Source organism: Lipophrys pholis, assembly GCF_963383615.2.
Source record: "Lipophrys pholis genome assembly, chromosome: 8".
NCBI classification, from domain to species: domain Eukaryota; kingdom Metazoa; phylum Chordata; class Actinopteri; order Blenniiformes; family Blenniidae; genus Lipophrys; species Lipophrys pholis.
In genome coordinates, this window is record NC_137630.1 from 18,919,302 (window position 1) to 18,941,588 (window position 22,287).

At 40.5% G+C, this 22,287-nt stretch overlaps 3 protein-coding genes across 4 annotated transcripts; 1 reads left to right on the forward strand and 2 right to left on the reverse strand.

The window, feature by feature from the left end:
• The first annotated feature begins 622 nt into the window (after positions 1–622).
• Positions 623–10,063, forward strand: pigt (phosphatidylinositol glycan anchor biosynthesis, class T). The gene is made up of 11 exons (XM_080468711.1): positions 623–1,054; positions 2,758–2,935; positions 3,337–3,464; positions 4,942–5,042; positions 5,185–5,359; positions 5,449–5,546; positions 5,637–5,793; positions 7,226–7,426; positions 7,987–8,152; positions 8,240–8,323; positions 8,443–10,063. Exons 1-11 carry the CDS (start codon positions 661–663, stop codon positions 8,690–8,692), a joined length of 1,932 nt encoding a protein of 643 aa, XP_080324837.1. The 5' UTR covers positions 623–660; the 3' UTR covers positions 8,693–10,063.
• A 670-nt stretch (positions 10,064–10,733) lies between these two features.
• LOC308113965 (WAP four-disulfide core domain protein 18-like) lies at positions 10,734–15,396 on the reverse strand. The gene is made up of 4 exons (XM_080470555.1): positions 15,269–15,396; positions 14,446–14,583; positions 14,287–14,352; positions 10,734–11,724 (listed from the first exon to the last, which is right to left on the reverse strand). Exons 1-4 carry the CDS (start codon positions 15,369–15,371, stop codon positions 11,681–11,683), a joined length of 351 nt encoding a protein of 116 aa, XP_080326681.1. The 5' UTR covers positions 15,372–15,396; the 3' UTR covers positions 10,734–11,680.
• A 1,940-nt stretch (positions 15,397–17,336) lies between these two features.
• Positions 17,337–20,305, reverse strand: LOC308112965 (uncharacterized protein). 2 transcript variants are annotated; one of them, XM_080468815.1, is made up of 7 exons: positions 20,201–20,305; positions 19,462–19,614; positions 19,127–19,276; positions 18,569–18,727; positions 18,166–18,315; positions 17,800–17,973; positions 17,337–17,708 (listed from the first exon to the last, which is right to left on the reverse strand). In XM_080468815.1, the coding sequence occupies exons 1-7, from the start codon at positions 20,277–20,279 to the stop codon at positions 17,698–17,700; spliced, it is 876 nt and encodes a 291-aa protein (XP_080324941.1). In that variant the 5' UTR covers positions 20,280–20,305; the 3' UTR covers positions 17,337–17,697. The 2 variants fall into 2 exon arrangements, with proteins under 2 accessions (XP_080324941.1, XP_080324942.1); XM_080468816.1 differs by lacking the exon at positions 18,569–18,727.
• Positions 20,306–22,287: the final 1,982 nt, after the last annotated feature.

Genomic DNA, 22,287 nt, shown 5'->3' on the forward strand with positions numbered 1-22,287 from the left:
GTGTGTGTGTGTCTGGGCCGTGTGCGGAGATGATGCGTGGAGGAGGGAGGGAGGGATGGAGGGAGGGAGGGAGGGAGGGAGGGAGGGAGGGATGGGTGGGTGTTGTGCCCCCGATGATGCCAGCGGCTTGACGATGCCCATCCCTGTCCAGCAACCCGAGCAGATCTCCCAACAGCACCCCACTCACCTTCTTAACCTACATTTTATTTAACATGCATGCGGGTCATTTTTATGGTTTTCAGTAAAACAGGCTTGGAACTGTTTATTATATGCTGTGTGTTAGTTTCAGGCATGGTAATGAAACGCCTAAACGACTTACAATATACGAACGTGGTTGTTTAGGTAATTTCTGAATATACGATATGATTCTTTGTTATTTGATGTGCTGAATTGTGTCTGCATATGTTCATTCGCCGTGTGTATGGGAGCGCCTTTTAATATGAAACATTCCTTCAGACTGCTTCCAAAAGTCTGGATTATTATTTATTTTCAGTTATTTTCATCGAGTGGGAATCCTCTTCCAAATTAGATATTACTCGTAAAATGTAGAAATATAAATTTATATAGCAGACATACGTCACTGCCACTGACTCCATATGGAAGCAGCTCATTGGCCAGTTCTACGCGTGACGCAGAACGCGGAAGTGAACTCACTGAAAAATGGCAGCTCGCAGGTGCAGTCACTCGGCTTTCCTGTTCTTTCTCTTCACTTTGACGGTAAACGCTTTGGTAGACGGTCACGAAAGGACGTTAACCAATGGCCACCATGCCGGAGTGGTTGATAATCCACAAGCAGCTGAGGAAGCGCGCGAGCAGCCTGTGGTGGAGGAGAGGCGATGGGAAGCAACCGAGGTTCAAGAAGCGACGTCGGCTGATGCTGCAGACGTGAAACAGGCCACATCTTCCCCCCAAGCCACGGTCCCCCCGTCAGTACCACCGCCTAAAGACGACTTTCAGGAGGAGTTAGTGATCAGACCCCTGCATTCGGGAGATATTTATGCCAGCTTCCAGTTTCGCACTCTGTGGGAGACAGATTTCACGAGGGGAAACAAAGGTAAGCGCACCTTTAGCAGTCAACAAACACGCAGTGACCCCACACCTGTGTCTCTTCATGTGATGTATACATGATGTAAATGCAAAATTTGAAATATTGATGTTTGAACGTCGCTGAAATAAACCTTTACAGCTCCTACATGTTCTAAATGCATGTTCATAAATAGGGTTGGGTATCGTCATTGTCACGATACATACCTCGATACATGGGTTGTGATATCTACTTTTATGGTCACGATACGATTGATACGTACCTCGATACATGGGTTACAATACAATAAGTACCTCGATACCTCAGTTACGATACATACTTTGACACCAGGGTTATGAAACAATTTGTACCTTGATACATGGGTTTAGAGATACATTTGATATGTACCGTAGTGTAATATGGTACGATATGATTCAATACGTATGAATTTATTGTCTCGTATAAAGCCTGTCAATTAAACTATGTCTTATAATACTGGTAAAATAGTTGAAAACTCATAGGTCTCACTTTTATTCATTGAAAACAAGTGTGTGACTGCAGAGAGCTTCAGTGCACACTGCAAGGCCACATGTATGTATGTATGTTTGTATGTGTGTGTGTGCGTGCAAAATACTTCAAATGCAACAGACTGGCTCCATACCATCGAAGGGCACTGCTCATGTTGGGAGGCGATGTCTGCGACGATGGCCGGCTCCTTACCTGCTAGGTCCCACTCCTCCAACGCCGTTTTCAATAAGTCCAGTGTTGCTTCCAGCATGGCTCTCATCTGCACAACGTGCATCGTTCACTCCCAGTCCTCAGATATGTGGGTAAGATTTACATCTCATCACATATCTGAGGACTGAGAACTAATATCACTATGTGAGCTGGCACTGCTCACTTTTCAGTGTGTTGTCTTTGCAGGTCAACGTGCAGCTTGGCCAGGTTGTGCCGTATTCCAGTGTGGCAATGTTTGCAAACGGCTCGTGTTTTGTCCATTTGATTACTCCCCTCTTTGGTTTTGAAACCAAAATAAACACAGATGAATGCTTTTAAAGATGATGGTGCTCACAATGTTTTCCTTGGCCGTAAATTTGGCCACTGGTCTCACTTCCTGTTTGAAAAGACAAACTTGCGCTCCACAGAAATCTGCCACATCACCGAACGGACTCGTGTCCACTGTCAGTGGTATCAAAACTGGGGGCTGAAATATTATTATCATATTGTTGTTTTTTTAAAACATTAAAATGTACCTAAGTAGTGATATTTTGTGTTCAGCCCTTTTCATAAATGACAATAGATGTTGATAAACATTGTGACCATTGTCTTGGCCTATGAGTAATTTAAAAAAGTAAAACAAGATAAAAAAAAATTCGTTTTATTTAGTGTTTTTATTTGTTCGAATGAAGCCAAATACTATGACTGTTTCAGAAATACACATGATGACATGGATCTGAAATTTGGGGCCCTGCTAACTTTTCAATGGCCCCACAACCATTGAAACCCAGTTCAGATTCCCCGTTAGTGAGTTAACAATCCAGTGTATGCTGGATATGCTGTATGCATGATATGCATACATCCATGCACATTAACTGGATTAACAGGTTTCCCTGTGATGTATTTGGCTGCAATATATTCTGTCACTAATGTTAGAAGGCCTTTTCAAGTTTTCTTGCAATGTCTCAAAGTCTTTTATTCTATTAACATTATCTATTCCTATATTTACTTCTCAGTGTCCCACTACCGGCTTTTCCCCAAGTCTCTGGGCCAGGTCATTTCCAAGTTCTCCGTGCGAGAGCTGCACATCTCCTTCACTCAGGGCTACTGGAGGACCATGCAGTGGGGACAGCCGTTCTTGCCCTCCCCTCCTGGAGCTGAGCTCTGGGTTTGGTTCCAGGACACAGTGACAGAGTGAGTGCGCCCTCTATTGGCCGCAGAGCATTGAACACATGAATGAGTCACGTCTTCAGATCGACAGGAGGATCGTCGCCAAACAAGCCTGTTTCCCATTTAAAAACTACAGGCCAGACGTAAATCACATACATTTTCTGCCAGCTATACGATAACTATGAACTGAAGCTTTATATTTATATTAATATTACACGTAGAGCCTGGGGTATTACATACAACAAACACTATTTATATTCATAATGAGCACAAGACTAAAAACATTTTCCATTTACTATTATTTTGACTGACAACTACATGTCTTGTTTGAATTAGAAGAATTGTACGTTAATACTTTTCCAGTTTGGGTTTTTATCAATCATTTGAATGTTTACTTAGTTTGTTTCTTTTGTGCTATTTTGCAGTGTGGATGCCACATGGAAGGAGCTGACCAATGTTTTGTCTGGTATCTTCTGCGCTTCACTGAACTTCATTGACTCTACTAACACTGTGCAGCCCAGTGCCTCCTTCAAACCGCTGGGAGTAGGAAATGGTACGGCCTGCTCAGCCTCCCTCTGTGTGAAGCATCATAGTGATTGTGGAAGCAAATGATGTGTTCAGCTAATGGCCTTGCCTGGTCAGTGTGGTTGTGACTTCACGGCATCCATTTAAATTCTCCCAGCAAATTAGTGACAGACAGGGCTGTGTCGTACTTTCTTTCTTTTTTAGCCATCTTAACATGCTTTGCCTTTTGTATTCAAATGAGATATTCGTGCCACAGGACATGAGCAAACGGAGTTTACTCAGACTAATGAAAAAAAGTAATCAAACATTTTAATTGATGGTTATCTTTATAAAATCAAAAATGTTCGCTGACGTCTGACTCGCCAGTATTAATAAGTGATCACTCTCCATGAAAACAATGGCTCGTTGTGTTTTGTTGAGGAGCAACCGCATTCAACTTTTCATTGCAGAACCTCTCTGGTGCCACAGCACACAGAGGGTCTTTGAGCAGTTTTCTCACAAGACCAGATACATTCCTGCCTCAACTGACTCCGGAAGTTTCATGTTATTCCTTTGACTTGATCAGAGCCGGAATGTAGCAGCTTTTATCCACTGAACATCTTCTCGAAATGTCTGAGCTGTGAAAGGATTCAAAAGTTTCTTTCATTAAGCGTTTTGGTTAGATTACATTTTTACTACTAGTGGAGTTGTTGTGGACAGTGTTTTAATATGAAGTAAAGAACATGCAGAAAAACACAAAAGTGTTTATTTCAGGAAACATAAGCTCAGAATAATAGTCATGTCATACGAGTGAAGGCTTCTGATAACACACCAGTTGGCTCATTGTCTTTTTATTATCAAACTCACTATGAGAACGAGTCTGGGCCCCTACGCTTCATTGTAGGTCTCCTGTTGCTTCTCTTCTGTAGAGCTGGACAATGACCTGGCTTCTTTATACCAGATGTCACCTCACGTTCAGGGTTCTAGGAGACGAGAGTATTATTATAGAAAATAGGAATCCCAGCAGTAAATCGTTGGATTGTAGTAATATGCAGAATTGTACTTTCTTTAGATCCGGGTTAATTTTCCGATGAATTTTAAAAAGTGGTTGAACAAATATTCTGTTCAACAACTTCCCTGTTGGGGGACAACATTTTCCTCAGAGATGCAGAAACTCTTTCCCAACTGTTGACTTAAATCCGACCTGGGCAAACGGCAGCTTGCGAGACCAACCTACTACTGCAGCTTTAGTGCAAGCAGTACACAACTATGACACACAAGCGCTTACCTTTAATTTATCATGTTGGTTTCTTCGTATTACTTTCATTCTGTAGTTGATTTTGTGTGTATACCTGACCCGTTTTAGTATCGGATTACCACAAAACCAAAACAACTAAAAGTGAAGCACAATAGTCTTTCTCTGCCTTGTGGTGATGCGGCCTCAATCTGTTATTTGTGATTCGTCGTTTCTCTGTATACAGACAACAGAATGATTTTATTTGTGTGTTTGTGTCCTGAACTTGAAGTGACAGACCACCACTTCCTGCGCTACGCCACCCTCCCACGAGAGATAGTTTGCACCGAGAATCTGACACCTTGGAAGAAACTGTTGCCGTGTGGATCCAAGGTGAGTACATTTGTGCCTCCAAGAGTCTGTAGCTGTTTGCCGTTCTGAAGACGCAGCACCGCTCCCTTTTTATCCTGCGTTTTACTGCAGCCAGCTCACTTTTCCTGTTCTGTTTCTTTGTGTGGCCGGGCCGCCCCTGCAGGCAGGTCTCGCCGTCCTGTTGAAGTCGGAGAAGCTGTTCCACAGCAGTTTTCACTCCCAGGCTGTGCACATCAGGCCCGTGTGCCGGGACTGGCAGTGCAGATCAATGTCCTGGGAGCTGAGGCAGACACTGAATGTGGTGTTTGACCTGCACACGTCCGGGCAGGGAAAACGAGGTAACCTTCAGAGCATTTCTCTGTGTTTATACAGTTAATTGGTGTTTCATTGAAGCCCCCTTCTTTTATCTTTCTGTTTGCCCCTTCAGAGTGGTCCTTGTTCAAGATGTTCTCTCGGACTCTGACAGAAGCTTGTCCACTGGCCTCCTCCAGCAAAATATATATTGACGTCACAGACAACCCCGAGGTTTGCTCTTTCAATCCATTTATGACATGTAATGTACAAATGGAAATCTCCAGTAGTCTAATTTGAAGAAGTTTTGTCGCCGTCTTGCAGGGAGAGCAGTTTGACCTCAGCCCAGCCACTTCCCTCCTGAGTCAGGCGATGGTGCTCGGCGACAGGCGGACTTTCTCAGTCTACGATCTGACCCAACAAGCGACCTTTGGCAGTGTGCGCTCCCTCAACCTGTTGATCCGCTGGAAGTCCTCTGACGGTGAGTGAAAAGAACAGCGAGCTCTCAGTAACCCACATAGTTCAATTGATCAACAACAACTTCATTCTTATTGGACCGTTTGTATATGACGTCCTGCTCAAAGTGCTTCATGAGGAAGAGAAAAAAACAGTGAACTCATCACAATAAAAAAAACGGTTTGATGGTTTTTCACTGTTTTATTGTTCGAGATGTTGTCTTTGGTCTACTTTTATTTCTAAGATGACGTTCTTGATCGTATCGTTATCTGATTGGTGCGCACTAATTTTCGAAGTTTTAGCAACTATTGTTATTTTCAAAATATAATCTGTCTGAACAATTTCACATCACCTAATATGGCCCAAAGGAAGCAAAGATGATGCATGCATGCATTTTTAGCTAATTGAATAAAATCTCTCAAATGTATTTGTGCTGTACTTTTCATACAAATGGAAAACGACACAAAGGGATTTACCCAATAAAAGCAATAATCTCACACATTTAGGCGAAGACACAACAGTGGACTGAAGAATAATCAATGGGGATGCGCCAAAGACTGAGTCACAATTAAAATAAACTTAAATAATGAATAAGTTTTATTATTTGAATAATATTTAACACAGAATGTATGAAGCTTTAAAATTTAATTCTAAGCCAATAACCTAAAAATCAGATTGAAAGGGAGCTCCTAAGTTTGCTTTTAAAAAATATGAACACTTCTTTTTTCAGGAAAGCTGCTCCACCAATGTGGGCTGTACCAAGAAAACGATGAATCACAGTGTGTTTCTGTTCTAACTTTAGAGATAATTAAAAGCTCCTTCCCAAGGACCTGGAGGCTCTAGAGCTGGGAGGGGGGAGGGGGGGGGGCAATTTATCTCCCTAAGGAGCCACATGAAACTTTAAAACTGTGGTGAGGCGCTCAGCCTGAAGATGGCTTCAGTTACCTCAATAGAAATATATTCCAGCTTTATTCAGCTGCTGTTCCGGATCTGCACGTGTGTTTTTTTTTATATATATTTTTGTAATCGTTGCTCAAATTTCAACCTTCGAACTCTGATTTGTTCCCCACAATACAAACCCACAACTTAACCTTTCACTTCAGTTAGTTATGCTCTCAAACGTGCACAGAATCACAAAGGCTGTGGCCCGGTTCTGCTCCAGAGGGTTCATATAAGAAGAAACTGTGGAGAATAGTGAGGACATAAATTAGGAATTTCATAAACCAGTAAAAGAATCTCAAAACGAACAGACTGATACAGCCACTTTAAAATTGGAGTAACATGTGCTCTCTTATTGCAATAGTGAATTCTGCAGGGGGAAAAAGAAAGCATCGGTATATCTATAATGAGTTGGGAAAGAATGGGTCGCACTCTAGAAATGTTCTTAAGATGAGAAAATTCAGTTTGAGGTTCTCTCTTTGAATGTCTGTCTTCTACACTTTGTCGCCTCTCTGCAGGTGACATGCTGCGCCCCCTGCTGCACGCCGAGCGTTACGTGGCCGGATACGGACTCCAGGCAGGAGAGATTCACACGCTCATGTACAACCACCACCCCTACAGGTCCTTCCCTGTGCTGCTGCTGGACTCTGTGCCCTGGTACCTCCGCCTCTACATCCACACGCTCACCGTCACCAGCAAAGGAAAGGAAAACAAGCCAAGTGAGTGGTGTTTTAGAAAACACATGGCCAACTATATGGTTGATAAATAGAAGCTGCTGATCACAACTGGTTACTTTTTCAAATGACAGGAATCTGATCGGCCTCATACAGTCCAGAGTTTATATAGATTTTGTACATTGACTGTGCTCCCTAAAGTAACGTGCTTTACTTTAACACAAGGTTTCTGATTAAGATTAAGTCATTGTACATGCAACAAAATGTGTCATGGTTAAGAGTAATTTCAATTATTCAAATAGTAGTTTTCAGTCAACTTTACATTAGAAATAATTTGATTTTATTAAACTGTGAAAAGGACATCATGTTCTAACTGTTAGTTTAATTTTTCTTCATGCAGATGCTTCTTTTCACCACAAGATATCAAACACTTGAATGCAGTGGAAAATTGTCTCTTGCAAGGCCCTACTTCAAAACCTTCCTCAAGTGCAGCTATTTTGGGAGTTTTGTTATATATGATAGTATGCATATATAAATCCAAACACTGTATAAAACCAGGTGGTTTCCAGGTTCTCGCCCTGAGTTTCTTTCTCCGTTTCTGCCAGGTTACATCCACTACCAGCCATCTAAGGACCGTGTGAGCCCCCACCTGCTGGAGATGCTGGTCCAGCTTCCCCCCAACTCCGTGACTGAGGTCACGGTGCAGTTTGAGAGGGCTCTGCTCAAATGGACCGAGTACACACCCGACCCCAACCATGGCTTCTACGTCGGGTACGCACCGCTGGTTGTTTTCAAGAAGTTTTTTGGGAAGATGAATTTCTTCCTAAAAGTCACTACCTTGTCTTTTCCTCTTTTTAGATCTTCAGTGATCAGTTCTCTTGTACCAAGCACTGTTGCCATGGATACGAACAGTACCCAGGAAAGACCACTTTTCAGCTCCTTGTAAGTGAAGTAACTTATTTCTCTGAGGCTATGACTTACTGTAGGCTTTATCTGAGTTTCTGTCGATAAAAAGCAACTGTATCGTAATTGAAATGCTTAAATTGACCATCTCCCACTAGTTTTCCAAGTAAAGAGGAATCCAGCTACTTTGTGCGCGTCTACACGGAGCCTCTGCTCGTCAACCTGCCCACCCCAGACTTCAGCATGCCATATAACGTCATCTGCCTGACCTGCACTGTTGTGGCCGTGGGCTACGGCTCCTTGTACAACCTGCTGACGAGAAGCTTCCAGATCGAAGAGCCCAACCCCGGACTGGCCAAGCGGATAGCGAACGTGATCCGCAGGATGAGGGGCGTGCCACCGCTCTGAAGCTGAGCCAGAACGCAGAGTGGACCCTCTGAGAAGAAACTTGTGCTCAGCTCTGGAAGAAGTAAGTCAAACACTGATATGGATGTTTTTTCCCAAAAGTTCAACTTGAAGGTTTTGTTTTCGAATTGAAGGAGACGATTACCGTTGAACATTTTATTTGGGATGTTTTCCTGAAAGACAGCAAAAATGCCACCCTTTTGGTTTGCTTGGATGAAAAACAGTTTGGGATCTTTTGAGAACAAAGGGAACCGAACCTGGACCGTGAATCTGGAGTAGCTGGCAACTGCATCCATGTTTGTTTTGATTTTGATCATCATTACTGCACAATGCAGTGATGCCATCACTGTGGGGGGAAACTGTGGTCAAAATACTTGCCTACTATCCAGTTGGTTTTACTTTACGCTGTCTCTGACATCTTTGTTTATTTATATTTGAATTCTTCTTTCCCAGAAAATGTATATGAAATGACGCACTAAAAGTAAAGTGTGAAATATCTAGTGTCTTTTCATGCTCTTCTAAAGTGGCTTTGGATCTTGTGACTACTGCATAAATATGGTCGACTCGTGAAAACAAACTCATTATCAGGTAAAACAAACAGTTTCTATTTACCGGCAGTTCCACACGAATCACGCCACAGATTGTGTTGGTACTAAATCCCATTTCCATGGATGGATACCCATTGATTTCAGCTAAACCTTTACATCAACAAGAGTCACTTTTTTTCTTCAACCATAAGCCGTGACAGGAAATTTAAGAGCTCTTCAGTACAATTTTTTCAGGTTCAACCAAAAAAGGATAATTTATCCAGCAATATTTTTTATATGAAAGTGATACAACACAATTCATGCATTGGTATAAAACAAAAAGACATTTCTACAGAAAGAAAAAATACTAAAAACTAAAATTGTTTTTTCAAATTCATAATAATGTTATTTGAATCCATTTGTTCCAGAGAAAAAATAATCACCTTTATTCCAAAGTGTTTTGCACTGATTTATGAATGCATGCTTGAATGTTCAATGGGACTGTCTCCATGGTTACTACTCTTTTAGCTTGATGAATCTATATATCACTTATGAGTTCAAAATGGTTTTATCGCTTCATAATTCTGTCGAATACGTTAAATGTCATCGTATGTTTCTTTCTTCTTTTAGCCACTGCGCTCTCACATTGTTGTCTACCAAGAGGTGCATTCTGTTTTACACGAGTGTTGGATCTGTACTGTGTGTGTATGTGACCGGGCTTTTCAATAAACTGAGCGCTGTCTTTCGGGTAGTTTGCCCTCAATTATGCCAACGGGAGATTTACGTTTCATAACATAATTACCTCAGTTTTATATCGACTCACACGCAAATAAATATCCAAGCGATGATACAAACGCTGGTAAATGAAGGAAACTCACATCCCAGAAAGATTGGCAAACGCCATCCCGTAATTTCACCGCCTGAATCAGAAATGAATATTCATGCCATTTTCATCCAGATCATATTTTTCCTATTCAGTCACGCAAATCAGCTCTGAATGGACTCCTGATGTACCAAACCTGCACTGCAAGGCTTGAACCAGCATCAACAAAAACAGACATTATTCAATTTTTACTTCCATTTTATTGACTCCCACGTTGTGTTAAAAGCTTTTTCACCAACTGAGGAAATGCTGGATTTTCAAACTGGAAAAAGCAAAGTAGACCAAACTAACACTAATTTAAACAATGAGCTAATTTGATCTTCATCCAAACCCAGTTTTAGTACTCCTGTCTACCAGCTTTACAGTAGAATTTCCTCCATTACATCCATCTTTCTGTGCTTTAGTGCTTTAGCCAAACCCATCCAACTCATGGTAAAGGCCAGATATACCCTGGACTGGTCACCAGTCCACCCACAGTCAACTCTACAGGTAAGTTCGGGTCATCGGTTAACGTCACATGCATGTTTATGAACCGTGAGGGAAAACCTGAGTTCCCAAAGGAAAATTCCTGCATTCATGGCACCAGAGACGAGAAAGACCACTTGCGACTGTAATTAACAACAATTGATTGGTTGGTTGGTTGACTGAGGTGGAGTACCTTCTCTCTTTAATGATCATCAATGCAAACGGATGTCATATGGAAAGTTTGACTTTTTGAACAATGTGCCCTTCAAGTGAGCTCTTCCTGTTGGATATGATTAGTAACCAGCTACAAACCACACTTTCTTTTATTTTCCAGCATCAAACAAGTTTGACACGACACATTTTAGACTTTCTGATCATTACTTGGTTTCATTTTAATCTCAGCTGACTGCAGCACAAGTAAAACAGATTTATCACGGAACATCTCATTGATGAAAACAAGCGCACATAATATACCCAGGTGTTCACTCACATGCCAACTCTGCCCTCAGCCCCCGTCAATCCCGTTATAGATGAATTCAGCTCTATAGTTATAAATATCATTCATGCTATTGCTCTATCATTGACAGCCCCAGTTCGAGATAAAGATGTGTGCAGTAGGAGAAAAACCTCATGGATGAATGACATATTAGTAAAAGCTCAGTGCTATATGAATAAACTCGCCCTGCCTTGAGGCGAGATCACTATTTATAAACCCTTGTCGTGGTAAAACTGTAGCGTAAGATCACAAGTGGTATTTAACAATGTTTTCCTGCTTTAAAGTGGAAATGCCATTTTATTTTAAGGAAATGACACATTAACGAAGGCCAAAAAGTGAATCACTTACATTTAGTTTTGATTAAATGACCAGTCATTTGATTTTTTTGAGGAATTTTAGTTTTCAATGCTGATAAATAATTTGTTACGAGGAGTGGGTAAATCCCATTTATTCTAGTATAAAGAACACCTGCGTAAAGAAAAAAGAATCAATGTCAGGTCAAAGACTATTGTGTCTCTCTCTGATGATATAATGAAACTCCTACCAGCAAAAACGGTATTGATCTTCGCTCACCGCTGCATCACTCGTTATTGCTGCCATCTGTGGTTCAGCTTTGGTCTTTATTCTTGAAAAGTGCGACTCTTAGTGGACAAAATAGGAAAAGCTGGAGAATGAAAAGAATGAACGTTACTTTCATTGAAAGACTGCAAAGTCTCCTCTGGATTTTTTCTACGTTATTCTATGTCCCTGATTGAGGAGGGATGAATAAAAATAAACGAGGGCCGTCCGTTATTGCACTTGAAGGAGCCAACACTTCAGTGTCTGGGAGCAATTTGTCTCCATCCCTAAATAAAAAAAGAAATCTGGCTATTAAATCTGATCCTGACATGGACTTTAGTTTCTTCATCAGAGCATTAAGTTAAATTAATTTTTTTAGTAAGTAAAACACTTGCAGGTTCCTGTAGATATCTAATCTGAAGAGTCAAGGAAGGTCACCTCCCTCAGTCCCGTCACTGATTAGTTCCTACTGCTCGGTACCAGAGAGGATCCTGGTCTATAGGAGTGTGTGTTGTGTGTACGGAATACAATGACCATGCTTGCACGTTTGATATGTTTACATATTGGAAACGTGCAATATGGATTAATTTAATCTTACTTCTCTGTCTTGGACTATTAATTACTGTGACCTGACATGTAACCTGCAAAAGCTCGGCAGTGTAGGAATGAAACTACATCATTTAGTGTGTGTGTGTGTCTGTGTCTGTGTCTGTAACATTAGATTTATTCATATATTTTCTCTTATTAACTGTAACATTTTATCCTTTAGTGTGAAAATGCCCCACAAAAAGGTGCTTTCAAAAAATAACAAGGAGCTGTGAGTCGGTGAATGGGGAGAGACCCCTGACTAGAGGAACACAACAGGTAAGAACAAGATTGAACAGTTTCTCATGGACAACATATAATAATAGACACCACATTGCAATTAGTCATTTACTGATACATTGTTAGTGCTCTAATTTTGTTTATATGTGCTGCAAAGTTGCACTGATCTCTACTTTTTCCCCCAAAAACTTCACCCACAAAATAAATATATATAAGGAAACTCAAGGGCTTCATTTCAGTAGCAAATGGGGCATAATTCTGCTCCAGCTCCTCGTGCACCAGCAGTTTGTGAGAGGACAAACCATAGGCCCTACTCATGGCCACGCTATCATCTGACTATAATTCAAAAAGGAAAGCCATAAGAACAATATTTTAATCTGGACCAAGCAGGGAGAAATTGAGTCTAAGGAGGTTTTGTTATTATAAATAGTAAAGGTTTTACCATATTGTTAACTTTATGTTTTCTTCATTTTTAATTGTTTGATCACTTTTCACTTGAACTCGATTCAGTGTAATTCTACATTCTTACATCCATTTCATTGTTGTCGGACAGCTGGTTCTCATTGCTTCTGTCTTTTTAGGATTTGCCACTTTCAACTGGAGAGCTTAGCGCTGATTTTTCCAAACGTGTATTTGGCACTGGCATTTGGCTGCAAACTTGTTTGGTGAACGCCTTTTTCATGAATGTCTGTATAATTATAGGGCGCTCAAGCGTGTTGCCTTAGGCGTTCTCTGGCTCATCGGTTATATTGTTGAATTTGTTTGTGCAAACACAAGCAACAGGTACTGTAAATGTTTGAGTCCGTGCTGTGAAGCAATTGACTTGAAATGATATTGGTTTCTCTCGAATCCAGACGGAATGCTCATATACCATTGGAGCTGGGGCTTTTATTACCTCCCACATTTTTCAAATGCCCAAGTTTTTATCTAAACAAACATGGCCCCATTTCTGGCAAGCGCATTGAGGAAAAAACACAGACCTCTCTGTTTGGGCGGTCAGTGATTATCACCCGTCACATTTGCCAACAAACAAGCAAGGAACACAAACAAAAGGAAAGGCAGCATACCACAAGGCAACGTGGTCAGCTGCACATGCCTTGTTTTCTTAATACCAGCCAGAGAAAGTTTAATTACAGAGCCTTTTCTTGAAATCTCTTGTGTGTTTATGTAGTTTGCTGAACTAGTGTATTTTAGCCAAAAGCTCCGCTTAAGATGGATTTTAAGATATGACGCAATAGTGATTTCCTGTTGCTCCAGAACTTTGTGTTCACATTTGTAAATAATTATTATTATTATCTTTTTTTCTGTAAACTCTTCCCGTTCTTGGCACATCTCATCCTTTGTTTTCACAGTCATGCACTCATCTCATTTAAAAGAGCCCAGCAACATTGTGGACTGAGAAACGGCAAGATGACACATTCATGACACAGTGTTAGGCAGCGGTTATGGAGGATGTTTATTGGGAGAGAGACAAAGAGTCCCAAAGTGTGTCATACTCTAAAAAAGACGTTTTTTCTATATAGGAGATTAATATTTATAGCTTACATGGGGAAAACGTGAAAGAAAATTTGACTAAGATTTTTCCAGCTACAAATCTTTAATGCAAGAGACACAAGTGTCTTCTTAGATAACTAAACCTTTTTTATGAACAGTACAAAATACATGTCGCACTTTGGTGTAAGAGACAAAAAAAAAAAAGTTTGCTATTTTTTTGTGTTCTTGCATTAAAGAACCTGATAAGTGCACTTTAGGGTGTTTGGGTGCAGATGGTTTGATCAGCAGGGCTCACTGCAGGCATGGCCGCAGGTTGTCTTGCAGCATTTCTGCTCCCCTGGACACTGACCGTCATGGTAGCAGTACTCGGCACACATGGGAGTACCCTGGGGCAGCCCGCAGCGTCCTCGCTTCACTTGAATAGCAAAGATAAAAATACACTCAGTTAAAGAAAAAAAAAAAAAGTACTAATCAAACAAGGAATATTTTCACCCCTTGATAATTTCACCTGTGTATGGTGCGATGCACTCGTGTCCACATCCATTGCTGCAGCACTTCTCGTCGTTGGGACAGTCACTGTCCTCAGAGCAAAATTCAGCACACAGTCCTGAGCCCCACTGTCTGCGAGGACACCGTCCCGGCTTCACTGAAGGGAGACGGGAATCAATGTTTACAAGCAGCCCGAAACACTGAGTCATGTGACATTAAAAAAAACAATGCAGAAAATCAGTCCGGAAGAAATGTCACACCGAGGGCCAATTCTTCCTCACTATTCAAATATTCAATATATAGCACAGCTGTGAAAGAATCTTAAAAGCCAGCGCTGGCATTATTTCAGATAGGATTGTTTCAGGTTTTTTTTGGGAGCTTTCAAAGTTTCAACACATGCAGCACAGCACAGTTTTGAAAAAAATAAAATAAAATACTGGCAAGAGGCATGTTTGTTGCTGTTTGATGAAGCACAGACTCGGTCTTGAATTAATAGCAGTTCAATAACTACTGTTGAACAAATGAATTAATAGCTGCCCACTTGAGAATAGGTGAAACATTGTGGTTTGTACTGAAAGCAGGGGGAACACAGACAGCTCCGCAGTCAACAACACAGCATTTGTGTTCTGCAGGACAGTCTTCATCACACACACACACACACCCTTTATGTGATGGGACAACATTAAGGCGTTACGGACAGTGGGCAAGTTTTGGAAGAATTTCTGAGAGAAAGGGCTTGTAGAGCAGAAACAGAGGTCAGCTGAAACATTCTTGAAGGTTGCCTGGTCATACACTTGGTTTGTAAGATACACCATGCGTTATACAAAAGAAAAGAAACATACCTGTTAAATTGCGCGGATCCTCTGCAGAAGAAACGGTGTCAAAGTGAATAATAGCACCAAATGCCAACAACAGTGCACAGACTGTGGACCAGTGTTGCTCCATGTTAACTCTTTGCCCACAAGAATGTAACTCCTCTTTGGACAAATATGTCAGTACATAGTCTTCTGACTGAACAGAGCAGTCAGAAGACGCTGGGTCCTTGTGCCTGCAGAGTTACATTTCCTGACATTTTGTTTTGAAAAGATCTGATGAGAATAAAAGTCCTCCTACTAGAATGTTCATGCACATCCTTAAATGACCCACAAACAAAGGGACACATTCAAAAAAAACTGTAATCAACAATGTATTCAAACAACAGAATAGATGTTTTTCCAGCCCTCAACACCATGCCACCATGAAAACAATTAACCAGAAAGTCAATGATGTTGTAAGTCAAGTGGGTGGTCCAACCAAGATGAACACAAAGAACAGAGCCAGTCCGGCACATTATTCTTTGGAACTTTATAAAGAGGTGTATAATTATAACAAGCACAGGACGTTGAGTCCATGTTCCATTTTAGTAGGTGAATATTCCAACCTGAAGGCCTAAAAGTCAACATCTAAAGTCAGTCAAGCTGCAATTTGGCAAAAACACCCAGTCGAGCACTCATGACTGATCTCCTCACCATTTCTGAATCAGAAAACTTTGATCCCAGAGAGAAACACGGATGAAACACTTTTTACACCTACACAGTACTGATTCATACTCCAACAGGTCTATGACAAATGAATAGACTTAATACAATTACTGTATAATTTCTTTTCTTCTTGAATTGTAGAACACAGGGCTGTTGATTCACCTTAGATCACAAATTTGAAGTAAATACAACATCCTGACAACCCACAGCCAAGAGTCATTTTACAATTTAAAACTTCTCCAACATGCAACATACTCACTTTCTTTTTTTTTTAGAATATATTCTTTTCATAGTCATAGAGTCGTTGCAATTTGTGTGTACTTATTATTAATTAAGTAGAGGGTAGCTCAGTCTTTGGATGTGGCTGAATTATGTCTGCAGCACAGTGTACTGTTGTGGGCAGTGACCTGGGAAAGAGTGAGAGTAGTGCTCCATTTCCACGGTACAAAATGGGCCGGTATGGGTTAAAGTGTCAGTGGGATGTGACGTCGCAACAGTAGCCTCAGCTGGGGGCAGGCCCCGACCGTACCGTACCAAACTGTCCCATTCCATCTAGGCACATTTTGTGCTGTGGAATCGGGAATGAGGTAGTGGGACACACCGTCACGTTGAGAAAGCAAGGGGGGATGAAAGTCATCCAGGAAGAGGCATGGACATCCTTTGAGGAGGAGTGATGGTTGGAATGCGGCAGCTTGGCGCCCAGACTGAGTGCAGCTGAGTGTCGATTTTCCTGGAGTAAGAGGTGGACGGCTGAGCCTCAACAAACCATCAGACTGGACACACGAAAAAAAGCCCGATATATCCCGCTGTCACCAGGTGACAACAATCACACACTCGGGCACAGATGAAAGGCATCAAGGCTGAGAGCAGCAATCAAGATGCAAGGAGAGGAAGTCAAGTGTGAAGACAGAGAACTTCAAAATAATAACACCGGAAAGAGCAAACATGCACCATGGACAGTACCCCTTATTAAGAGGCCACACAGTGGGACAGTGGTTTGCATCAAGGTCAAGGGTTCAAATACCAGGTCTTTCCATGTGGCTTTTGCATGTTCTGGGTTACAGTCCAAAAACATCCATGTGACGTTAACTGGTGACCATAAAATGCCCATAGGTGTGAACGTGAGTGTGTGCGGTTGGGTCTTTCTGTGTTTGTATTGTGTTTCGCTGGCGATCTGTTCAGGGTGTGTCATAGTTAGCTGAGATTGGCTTCAGCACCCTGCTAACCTGTACAAGATAAAGATGTATTGAGGGGTGGATGAATATCTCATCCGGTTTTACAGTTTCACCCTAACCCTGCTTAAGAAGAACAGATAATTCAGCTTACCAAATGTCTGGTGTTTTAAATCCAAAATTCACACACAAAAAAAGAAGTCAAAAAACGTTTTTTTCATGCAATAGTTTGTTTTATTGGCTTACAAAGAAAAGATTTAGAGCAAGAATTTCCACACCACCCTTTAACCAAAGAGATTTAATCATATAAAGAGCAAACTTTGTGCAAGGCTATTAAACCTTTCTGTTAAATGCACTGCAATGCAATTGATTAAGTAGCAAAGCATAAAGAGAGAGATTAATACATTTTCCAATAAATGTTTTGATTCTAGCAATAAGGAAGCAATGCAACCACATCCCAGGAGGTAAAATCCAGCTTGTTGTAGATGGTCAAATCAGCAGAGCCCACTGCAGTAATGGCTGCTAGTTGATCTCAGCTGAACACTGCCCCTCATGAACAGAAGAACTCAGTTGTAATGATCATTTTTCACCTGGAAAAGAAGAGGAAAAGAAAATATTTCATACTGTTAATTACAAGAAAAGGACTCAACATCACACTAGATGAATTGACATAAAACTTACGGTTTCCTCCATATATATCACCCCCGTCTGAAAATAGGGGAACACAAACGCGTCGACATCCTATCATGCAGCACCTCTTATGTGCTGGGCAGTGAGAGTCCTTAGAGCACCTGTTCCTTCCAAATCTAAGACAGATGCGCCGGGGAAAGTTGGGGCACACTCCTGAAGAGGGAGCTAAATGGATATATGCAAAGAAAATGACAGCGTTTATTAAAGTGTTGAGGCTTTGTTCACTCAGCGGATTTCACCGATTCTTTGGTATTTGCCAAAGTTAAACAGTTATGTTGTTAAGAAGTGAGCATTTCAAGAGTCTCAGCTAAAATAACTCTTTAATTGGATATTATTTCTTTCACATCTCACTTGTACCTCTTTGGGGTGCAACACACACTCGTCCACATCCGTTGTAGCAGCACTTGTGATTTCCATTACAGTCATAGTCATCAGAGCACTCATGACGTGGATGAAAACACCTAGCGTTCCGGAACCAGGCCAAGCTGGGGCACTGTCCTGGCTTAACTGTGAAACACAGATCAAGATATTCTATGAGTGGAAATCCGACAAACATGTTTTTTTTTTACTACTTTTACTTTTCTTACAAATATTGACTTTTAGACTTGACAACTTTGTAGGTGATTATAAAACACTCTGGTTAAATAAATCTATAATGCTAAATAAATAATGGAAGAGTATTGTCATTGTAAAAGAAACATTCAATAATAGAAAAGATAAAAAAGGTCTTTAAGGCTGTGTTATTTCATGAACATCTCACATCTACTTCTTTTGGGTGCAACGCACACACGTCCGAATCCTTGGTCGCAGCACTTGTGATCGCCGTGGCAGTCATAGTCATAAGTGCACTCATGTTTCACATCTGAAAAACTCTTTACATAGGGGAACCTGGGTAAGCTGGGGCAGACTCCAGACTTGGCTGAAGAGAAAGACAAATCAGGCAAATGTGGAAATTTTTTACAGTCCATTACAGTCCTAGTCATCAGAGCACTCATGACGTGGATGAAAACACTTAGCATCCCCGAACCAGGCCAAGCTGGGGCACTATCCTGGCTTAACTGTGAAACACAGATCAAGATATTCGATGAGTGGAAATCCTACAAACATGTTTTTTTACTACTGTTACTTTTCTTACAAGTATTGACTTTTAGACTTGACAACTTTGTAGGTGATTATAAAACACTCTGGTTAAATAAATCTATAATGTTAAATAAATAAATAATGGAAGAGTATTGTTATTGTAAAAGAAACCTTCAATAATAGAAAAGATAAAAATGGTCTTTAAGGCTGTGTTATTTCATGAACATCTCATTTCTACCTCTTTTGGGTGCAACACACACGCGAAAAAATCCTTTGTAGCAGCACTTGTGATTTCCGTCACAGTCATAGTCATCATAGCATTCTTGTTTAATATGTGAAAAATGTTTCACATCGTCCCGGTGCAGGTTGGGGCACACTCCTGGCTTCACTGTAGAAAAAGACAAATCATGATGTTGTAAAAATGGAAATCCGAAAGACACATGTTTTTTTTAATTTGTTGTAACTGTCCTTGAAATGATGGATTTCAGGACTTGACCTTTCTCACTATCAGGTGATAAAACACCACTTTGCTAACATAGATTCATGTTATTTTCATTCAGATCTAACTTTTACCTGCTTTTGGTGGAAGACAAACACGTCTGCATCCTTGGTAGCAGCACTTGTAAATTCCTAGGCAGTCATAGTCGTCCTGGCACTCGTTTTTCACTCGTATAGAACATTTCAGATCTGCAGCCCAGCCAGACCTGGGGCACGCTCCTGACTTGCCTGAAGAGAAAGACAAAGCAACAAAACAGAAAATCATGAAAGTGCTATTTTGTTTTTTTCTGTTTCTTTGTTTGCAGACATTGCTCACCAACTTTTTATCATAAAAGAAACCTCACTGCTAAAAGAAAATGTGGAACATAGTAGGAATCTAACATGACTGAACAGTCAGAAGATGAGTGCAGAGCTTGAGACAAATGTGATTATTTCCAAATGATGAATATTCCTCCAAATGTTTCAGGAGGAAACATTCCAATAATTGTCTATGGCATAAGAAATGTGGATAGTATATCGAATATTTCATTCAAAATTTACTCAGTTTTAGAACTACTTAATATTAATGACTGAGACAGTCTTTGACCCCTAACCAGAGATTCCTGTTTGATAACAGAAATAGACTCCAATTAACTTTTTCATGTGACTGATCCGAAGACGTATTAAGGTCTATCAATGTGAAATCTCAACTGCAAGTCACAGCACCCTCGTATTCAGTGAAAACCTAACCACCTAAAAGCTGTATTAGTGTTACACTCAATGCAAAACAAGTACATTAGCAGTTCACATTTCAAATGAGATTAAAGAAATATACCTCTGGGGGATGCATCAGAGAGTCCGATTGCAACCAGAACCAGGATCAATGCACAGACTGTAGACAGGTGTCCCTCCATGTCTCCACTTCCTGCACACTTGAAGGCAAGTCATGATCAGGAAAAAGTCCAGGTGTATATATACTGTCGACAGAGCAAGAGAGTCAGAGGATTGGTCTGCTCAGACTGCCATCTTCTTTAATTATTAATAGATGGGTGTACTGACATGTCACTCCCTCTATTGTTGGCATGTCGTAAAAACGCACAAGTTGGACATTTTCACAGAAAAGCTATAATCAAGAATGTACTCAATGTTCCTAGAGAAGAAATGCAATGCTTACATATAACACTTGTAGCACCCCCCATAAAGTCTCTAATTCAGGGGTAGTTCTTTTGAATGTTGGGGGCGATGGGATGGGGGGTGGGGGTTGAATTAATCTGATTGAACAGGTACTCGGCATTCCAATGACATATGTCAACCTCTGCACCTGTTTCACTAATGTTCTTGGTAAAGTCATTTTTCTAGCGGGCTTGTCTCATTTCCATTGAACCTCTTCACAATAAAGCTCCATAAATGAAATCTCATTCATGTTTAAAATCCTTAAACCAGGAGGCCACCCTCTCTGGTGTTGTTGCTGTACTGGAGGTGTAGTCCTTTTTTATGTTGTGCAAAAGCTTGTTGGCAAAATAATCTCAGCCAGGACTTCGGGTTATGGTAGAAAGGGAGGCAATGATGATCAAAAGAATCTTTTTTTGTTCCTTGAAGAGAAGTATTGCCAAACAAAGGTTCCACTTTCTTTTACCCACAATGTGGCTCTAGTTTTAACCGGGCTACCGTATACTTCATTGAAAAGTATGATGGTGGCTCAAAATGTGTAAATACAGGCCACAATACTTGTCAAAACACACTACAAACTAACAGATGAATCATTTATATACCGCTTTAGTGTTTTTAAAAATGTCAAAGTTGCTACTATATCATACATCAATTACTGGCATCAATACTGATCAACTGTAATAATTTTAAAAAGCTAAAAACATGCATCTTCCTTTCAGTTTTCTACTTTACTCCAGCCTATCCCAGTCTCTGTGAAGTTCTCGACCCATGTACCAATTCATCTAATTGTTCTATAATTAGTAATAATGTTCACAAACACTATTTTTGATGTAGTTAAAATGTAATGTTTGGTTGACTTTAATTATCACTTGATGAATCAGATGATGCTCAAAAGCTACTATTTTCATTAAAAACTATTATCCTTCCAACAGTCAGACATTCTTGCATATATTTGAAAAACACCTTGACTACAACAGTAGCACAATAAGCACATATCTATATACACACTTCACAGTCCACCTTGTCCATCATGAGCTTGTCTTGTTTCAGCTCCCTTCACCTCACAACTGGAGACCCAGGAGGCACAGTTCTCAGTTCCCTTCTGTTTCTCATACACACTGTTGAATTCTAATCATCAGTCATCTTTGCCAAAGTCTCCCACTTCATTGATGATATTTACATTCAGGCCAGTTCAGCCCTTCAGCAATCGTGACCAAGAATCTCACAAAGTTCATCAAGAACGTACAAACTGGACCTACGAATGGAAAGTAAAACTTAGTTCAACTGTGAAAGATGCTCAAAGGACATATTTTTCCAGGTTGTGTCATTAAACAGTCACAAGTCTCATGTTCAGTTTAAAATAGTTAACGTTATCTTAAATCCACCATGGACTTGAGCCACCCTCTGCAGTTAAGAAAGCCAACTAGCATATATTCTTTTTTCATGAAACAGGATGTTTAAAGTTGATCGAACTGTTCCGAGATCAAAGATTTTTTTTAATGAATTCTCTCCTCACCTTTCTTTTATCTGTTTAAATCGGACAATCATACCTTAAGAAACTTGGCTTTATGCAAGGTGCGTATAAATTTTTTTACTCAACATGTTCTTGTCAGTCTCATAGAGTAGTTGGAATTTGACTGTACTTTATTATAATTGTGTATTGTTTAAAATAAATTGAGCTGTAATTCTCTGCATTTTAACTTTCTTCTTTTTAATGCTAGTTCATTTAAAAAAATTAGTTGTCCGTCCTTT

Bases quoted from the DNA above. Each gene is read 5' to 3' on its own strand.
- pigt (XM_080468711.1), top strand. From the start codon at position 661: ATGGCAGCTCGCAGGTGCAGTCACTCGGCTTTCCTGTTCTTTCTCTTC. The intron at 3,465-4,941 runs GTACGGCCTGCT...CTGAACTTGAAG, and splicing joins ACCGCTGGGAGTAGGAAATG to TGACAGACCACCACTTCCTG. The intron at 8,324-8,442 runs GTAAGTGAAGTA...ATCTCCCACTAG, and splicing joins AGACCACTTTTCAGCTCCTT to TTTTCCAAGTAAAGAGGAAT.
- LOC308113965 (XM_080470555.1), bottom strand. From the start codon at position 15,371: ATGGAGCAACACTGGTCCACAGTCTGTGCACTGTTGTTGGCATTTGGT. The intron at 14,584-15,268 runs GTATGTTTCTTT...GTCTCCCTTCAG, and splicing joins GGATCCGCGCAATTTAACAG to TGAAGCCGGGACGGTGTCCT. The intron at 11,725-14,286 runs GTCAGTGTCCAG...TTCATTCTCCAG, and splicing joins CGAGTACTGCTACCATGACG to CTTTTCCTATTTTGTCCACT.
- LOC308112965 (XM_080468815.1), bottom strand. From the start codon at position 20,279: ATGGAGGGACACCTGTCTACAGTCTGTGCATTGATCCTGGTTCTGGTT. The intron at 19,615-20,200 runs GTATATTTCTTT...CTTTCTCTTCAG, and splicing joins CTCTGATGCATCCCCCAGAG to GCAAGTCAGGAGCGTGCCCC. The intron at 18,728-19,126 runs GTAGAAATGAGA...CTTTCTCTTCAG, and splicing joins GTGTGTTGCACCCAAAAGAG to CCAAGTCTGGAGTCTGCCCC.